Below are 7029 nucleotides of genomic sequence, written 5' to 3'. Positions count from 1 at the left end.
TGCGCAATGTAATATACTACAGTAAAGTAATCAGTTTCTGATATGCGTTAGATAATTCAGAGATATAACATGTACAGACGAATAAACCAGATGAACAATTTTTAAAATGCTACCTAGCAAACTAAACGATATTTAACAAGTAGAACGTTTTATAATTAGAATATTCAGTTTGGGCAGAAGAAAGTCTGGGAGATCCGGGTAAACCAAACGCTTTGAAAAAAGTAGAATATCCACTTTTTATTATTTAGGTATAAGTCTGGGAGACCAGGCTAAATCAAGCGGTTTTTATAATATTTGAACAGAAGAAAGTCTGGGAGACATAATAAAACAAATGGTGTGTAAAAATAGGCCATTTCTTTCAGAAAACACAGTTTGTGAAGAAGACAGTGGGAAGGTTGCGCTAAAACCCTGATAAATCACAATGTTTAATATGTCGTGTTTTTATGAAACAGCAATTATAACGTATATATATTTGTTTGTTTGTTTGTTTTTGAATTTCGCGCAAAGCTACACGAGGACTATCTGCGCTAGTCGTCCCTAATTTAGCAGTGATAGATTGGAGGGAAGGCAACTAGTCAACACCACACACCGCCAACTCTTGGGCTACTCTTTTTTACCAACGAATATTGGGATTGACCGTCACACTATAACGCCTCACGACTGAAAGGGCGAGCATGTTTGGTGTGACGGGGATTCGAACCCGCAACCCTCAGATTGCGAGTCGAGCGCCCTAACCACCTGGCCACGTGTGTGTGTGTGTGTGTGTGTGTGTGTGTTGCGAAACATTAGGCTTGTTTGTAGTAAAATCTGTTATTTTAGAAAATATATAGATATGTATATACAAAAGACAATACCATACCATTCTAACAGTTTACAACAAGGCTGTTTGAATCTGAAAGTGGTAGATACAGCATGAAAAATATGATTAAGTAATCTATTTCATTGCTTGTCATTAACTTTGTATAAGAAAGTAGAATCTGTCGAGTTCAGATATAAGTATTTCACAGCTTTGTGGTTCAAATTCATTGCTAAAACTGATTTTTTACCAAGGAGAAGGTCATAGGAGTCGAGGTAGGGTTAAACTCGCAAGACTAATGACACACAGTAGGTGTCAGTTCGTTAACAATAAGCTACTACTAATAATCAGTTGGCAAAAGTAATCATTTGAGCGGTTTAGTTTATACAAAGCAATGTGTGAATATTACACAGGTTGCTTTAATTACATTGGTTTGCTGAGGCCAAATAAATAATAATTTAAATTACTGTACTTTAATATAGATAAAAATATTAAAGCTTTGTAACACAGTAAATGGTCAAAGATTGCTTCTAACAAATATCGTGTTAATTAAGAATTTCATTACCATTTTAAATTCACTCTAACATCTCATACAAACATTGTATAACAAAAACATTACTCTGGAAAATACTAATTATTTTTACCTATTGATTTTTCAAAGATTAGTATCTAACGCTTTGAAACCTTTAAAAAAAGTCGTTGGAAACTTTTAGTGATTAATCATTGATCAGCCGAAATAAACTATGAGCAACACACTTTTAAGCCACGTCTGGAGCAAGTTCCAGCCACTATAGGAATTTTTATACAGTATCTGGTTGTCGTACCATGATTTTTTTCCTATTTTCCAAGTTCAGGCAATTTCTATCACACACAAAGCATTATAAATGTTTTGTTTTGTGTGTGTATGTTTTTATCACTTTAAATTCCAAGAAACAGTATTACAATATATGTAGTTAGTAATATTACTGTATTTGTTTGCGTAAAGTACTTTCACTGGATATAATCACGAAGTAATATGACTTTCAAATATTGTAGCTGATCAAAGAGCGCATATACGCAAGTTTTGAATACAATTTCTGCGTTATTTTTTACCACAAAAACAAATCGTAATAAAGACATTTCCTTTTGACCAGCAACACGTTTGTGATCTTCAAGTTTTTAAAGCTGATCGGAGTCCAGAGCAAACTATTTTTCCACACTAATGAGCACTTACAAGAAATATTGGTCTTCGTAAAACAGTCGAGCGTGAGTTCATGCGATACCGATTATCGGTAAAGAGCATTTAATCTCTAGTTTAATACTTTATCGTAGCTAGGAGGCGGAGTTTCAGCTTGTGGATTACAGGCACCTTCTCTAGGACTACGGACAGTAGCCAGAGGACATCCTAAAGCTACTTCGTAGGGTGGTGGATCATCCCTGGTGGGAGGCTGAACGTGCACTTGTGTAGAGTTTACGTGAACCGAGAAGAAGAGCGAGCGGGATCGACCTGGATGAACGACAGGAGGCGTTAGTTGGTCCACATAAGATGCCGGAGACAGTGCTGCACGATAAGGAGAAGGCGACCGCGGTAGGCGGCTGGTCGACTGGACCCGACGCGGAGGAGAACTTGAAGAATGTCGTCGAAAAGATCGGCGAGTTCTGTAAGGGGAAGGGGATCTCGAGTTCCGATGGAGAGGGGATCTGGACGAATGCTGGCGTACTGAAGAACTGCGTGAAGGTTGACGAAGAGAGGGTGAGCGCGAATGTTGGCGACAAGAAGGAGAGCGAGAGAGCGGAGAGTCAAGAGAAACTGGGGAGTGAGGCACCTGCGGGGATGGAGAACGACTATGGTAGTGGGGTGCAAGATGATAATGTACAGGGGTGTGGGTATAAGAGTGAATTTCATGCGTGCCACAAGCTGATCTTCGTGGTAAAAAGCGGTTTGTCATAGACAATATGTGATGTTGCGCAAGCTCCCGTGTTATCTCACTATCCGACATGGCATCCTCCAGATGGCGCCGGTGAGCCCGCAGCAGTGCCATCAACATACAGGAGAAAACGACAACCAACAACAGCACAAAAGTGGTGAGAAAGATGCGACGCGTGGGAGCAACGTCTCGTAAGTAGATCACTACAGGTATAGCTACAGGTAACACCAGTAGCAAGCAGCGTAGCAGGTTCTTATTGAGTCCACTGCTGCTCGATTTGACCACCTCTTGCTCAGCTTCAATAATTACAGGCTGTTGGACTGTTTCTGTTTCTGGTTGTACAGTGTCATCCATGATTTCATCATCTCTCCCGGAAAGCCACGGGACCAATCCTGTTTATATTATAGAAAATAAAAAGTTATATAATACACAACTAACTAAAATACAAAGTAAAAGTTTTTATGTTTCTCGCTTAATAAGGACAAAAAACTGGTCTTTTACGGATACAATAGCCTTAGTAGATTTGACTTCACAGAAAGAAGAGATTACCTTAGCCTTATTTCAGTAATGAATGATTTTTTATCTTCGACAAGATTAGTTACTTTCTCAATCAGACTAGTTTCCCGTACATGTTCAACAATTTTCAAAAACCTGAGACAACTCCACGTTGACAAGAATAATTCACAATTTGTTTGAAGTCAAGCACAAAGCTACACGATGGGCTATCTGTGTTCTGCCCACCACGGGTATCGAAACCCGGTTTCTAGCGTTGTAAGTCCGCCGACATACCGCTGTGCCACTTCACCAAGCTGAAGATATATTGTATTAATAAGGGTAGTCCAACGGATCAAGTTATTAAGTTATAGATTTTTCTATAAAGAAAAAAGTAAACAAAAACAAAAGAAAAAAACCTTTGTTTTGAAAATATGGTGTATTAATTATATGCAACAATATTCACTTCATGTGATTTTCATATACTTAGAATAACCTATAAACATTTTTCAATGAAAGGTGCGTAAATTATGAAACTAAAGAGTTTCGGAAGAAGTTTTTAATGTCTACGGCTTGGTTTGTTTTTCCTTTTCCTAATTTAATGGCACGCTTATAGTATTTTGAATTATTGAGCGATATCTCGACAGTTCACACCTCAAACTTTAAATCTTATCTCACTTATAAGAATAAGTAGTGAACGACATAGCAGTACCATTAGTTTTATCGCCTCTCCCCCCATACTATTCCTTGTTATTAAAATTGATGTGTTCAATATTATCACCATGGTAACGCCTCTCCACTTCCCGACTTTGAGCCCGGGAATACCTCGTATTAGTGATGCTGTCCATACAACGATAGTTTTTGTACGTTGAATATTAAATAAACCCCGTTTCCTTGATTATTTCTTTTTCGAAGTAAAGCGTTCTGATAAAAAGGAAAACATCATGCAGTTCAGCACGTGGCGAATGCTGAACGATTGTATTCTGATAATATACATGAGGTAAAACGTGCAGTACAAATATCTTGTACTTGTTACAGAGAACCTAAGGCTATTTTAAGACAAAACAATGGGGTTTTACAGCTAACCTATCTTCTTCTTCCGTATTTTTTTCCCGTATCTATACGGGATCGCTATTTTCGGTTTTGGCAGGGTTTTTACGGCCGGATGCCCTTCCTGACGCCAACCATCCCCTAATTTAGCAGTGTAAGACTAAAGGGAAGGCTGCTAGTCATCACCACCCACCGCCAACTCTTGGGCTACTGTTTTACCAACGAATAGTGGGATTGACCGTCACATAATAACGCCCCCACGGCTAAAAGGGCGAACTCGCGATCCGCAGATTGCGAGTCGAGCATCTTACCCACCTGGCCATGCCGGGCCTTTTTACAGCTAACCTATCAACTTCCGTAAAACTCATGTGATATTCTGAACAGGAGCTTTTGTGATAAGCTCGGCACGACAAAAGAAAGTTATAAGATAACTTTAAATCTACACTAACAGTGCTTATACTTAAGATATAATTTGAACATATAAAAATTTATCACGCACACATGATTTGTATTCATATTCATTTCCGACTTTATCTTAGAAATTGTGAGTGTTTTGAAAATAAAATTTAACATCAAACTTTCTGAAACGTAAAATCCTTTCTGCAACTCACTCGTCCATGAAATATGAAACGGCCTTCTTTGCTTATTGCATATGTGCGTGTGTGTGTGTGTGTGTGTGTGTGTGTGCTTTGTTCTAGTTCTTAAGGAAACCATTTGTAAAGTATCTGTTGGAGGCGCGAGAGATTAGGATAGAGTCAGTAGTATAATACTGCGAAGTTAAGCGCTTTAATATATATATATATATCTTTTTTAATGAAAATAGTAAATAATTAATACAACACGTAATAACATTTTAATGCGTATCCGTGTATTACATTTCATCACTTAACTCCCTCTTTCACTCGTATAAAAAATAACAGGGGCGCGCAAGAAACCATATTTATTTGGGGGGGGGGGGGGGTGAGTGAATGACAAAAGTTTGGGAAACGCTGCATTACAAAAACAGAAAGAGATGCATATATAAAAAAATAGATCCATTAAAATTTTAAATCCTTAACGATTATGATCGTGTATCTTATTGCCAATTTGTTATTAACAAATCTCGTTATTTTGGTTCAGGTCATTAAACCTAAATAACAGCTGCATAATTAGGAGGTTACACTGCTACAAGAACCTTCTTTAAGAAATACCGATATGCGGATATTGATCACTAACTGTACATGGATTGATACAACTTGGCTAGACAGTTTTTTGAGGCTGGCTGCGTATGCAATCCGTGATATATATATATGTTACATTCTAAAGATTATAAGAGCATGAATTAGACGCCATGTTTCTCAGACAAACAAACAAAAATTTAGCTTATTATTGATTTTTCCCCCTGAAATTACAGCATTAAATATAACATAACTTTTGAAATAGTTTGACTCAATAGGAGTAGTTCGCTATAGAGAAGCAGAAATAACAATGTTTAAACTTTTTACTGAAAGAACAATTACACAACTTTCTTCCCAAAATTTAGAAATTACATTAACGTCTTATCTGTCTATGAGAAAATAATAAATCTCTTTAATTCTTGAAATTACTAAAGTCAACTGTTTAATATGTTTTTAGCGCAAAACTACGCAATAGACTATCAACCCTCTGTCCACCGCGGGGAATCGAACCCTGGATTTTAGCGTCACAAGACCGTGAATTTATCACTGACCATATTTGGTTCTTTAGAATGTTCATACAAAGCTACACAAGGACTGTCTACGTATAGCTGTCCCTAATTTTGAACTGATAAGATTACAGAGAAAGCAATTAGTCTTGGGCCACTATAATCTCGTGGCCCAAAGTACGGAGCGTGTTTTTGAAGCAGCGGGACGTGAATAACGAATTAAAAAAATAGATACAGTCTGGGCACTCTAACGATTGGGACACGCCCGGACCTATTTGAATTGTTTTAGGCTCAATATTCACATGAAAAATTTAAAATTTAGTTTTACACTAAAATATTTTTTTCTTTGGTGTTGAAAAGTTAAACCGAATTACGTAGCAAGAAACTTTTTAATCATGTTTGGGATAAATTTTCCTTAAAAAAATCATTAAATTTTAAATTACAATTTAATTAGAGCTAAATGTGTCAGCCTATCTTCTTATCAATGACATATGTTTTGTTTTTTATTCGTAAGAGATGTATATTAATTAAATAGCGATAAAAACGTTTCTTTGCAGTGTTTGTAAAATGATATTGAATATTAAAACTACGTCCAACGTTACTGATGTAACTCTACTTCGTATAACATCTCTACGCATGTAATTATTATTATGACATTGTACTTCATCGTGATATTATTAAGTCTTGCGTCACGATTATCTTGGTAAACATCCTTCAGAATGATATCTTTCCTTTCCAAGGAAAATATTTTCCTGCTAAAGAAAGATTGTTGTAACATATTTTATGCAATACAAATAATTATATAGTTCAAACTAATAATCACCAATGGATCCGAAGTAAAAACATGAATTCAATTTCAAGTTTCATACTCCAGACTTAGTCGTCGTCCCCCCGTGTGACAGGGTAAGTCTACGGACTTATAACGCAAAAATCCGAAGTTCGATTCCTCGCAGTGGACACATCAGATAGCCCAATGGCTCTTGTTACATTTCTATTGTTTCTGTATTAATCACCTTTTGTTTTCTTTATATATGGTACCAAGATATAAATAACAACATGTGTTATAGTTTTTTTGGAAGATTGACTCTTTTCCTATCTTACGTTTCTGTATATTACATTAT

The 7029-nt window shown here is 36.7% G+C and overlaps 1 protein-coding gene across 1 annotated transcript in view; it reads right to left on the bottom strand.

Annotated features, from left to right (window-relative positions):
* Positions 1–1250: 1250 nt before the first annotated feature.
* LOC111087279 overlaps positions 1251–7029 on the bottom strand; it is a 23406-nt gene continuing 17627 nt past the window's right edge. Inside the window, exon 2 of the mRNA XM_022393381.1 lies at positions 1251–3095. Within this exon, the coding sequence (XP_022249089.1) occupies positions 2086–3057 (972 nt within the window). The 5' untranslated portion in view covers positions 3058–3095 and the 3' untranslated portion in view covers positions 1251–2085. The remainder of the gene's footprint in view (positions 3096–7029) is intronic.

The sequence above is a fragment of the Limulus polyphemus genome, unplaced genomic scaffold (genome assembly GCF_000517525.1).
Source record: "Limulus polyphemus unplaced genomic scaffold, Limulus_polyphemus-2.1.2 Scaffold1956, whole genome shotgun sequence".
NCBI lineage: Eukaryota > Metazoa > Arthropoda > Merostomata > Xiphosura > Limulidae > Limulus > Limulus polyphemus.
This window is presented reverse-complemented; position numbering and strand designations above follow the sequence as displayed.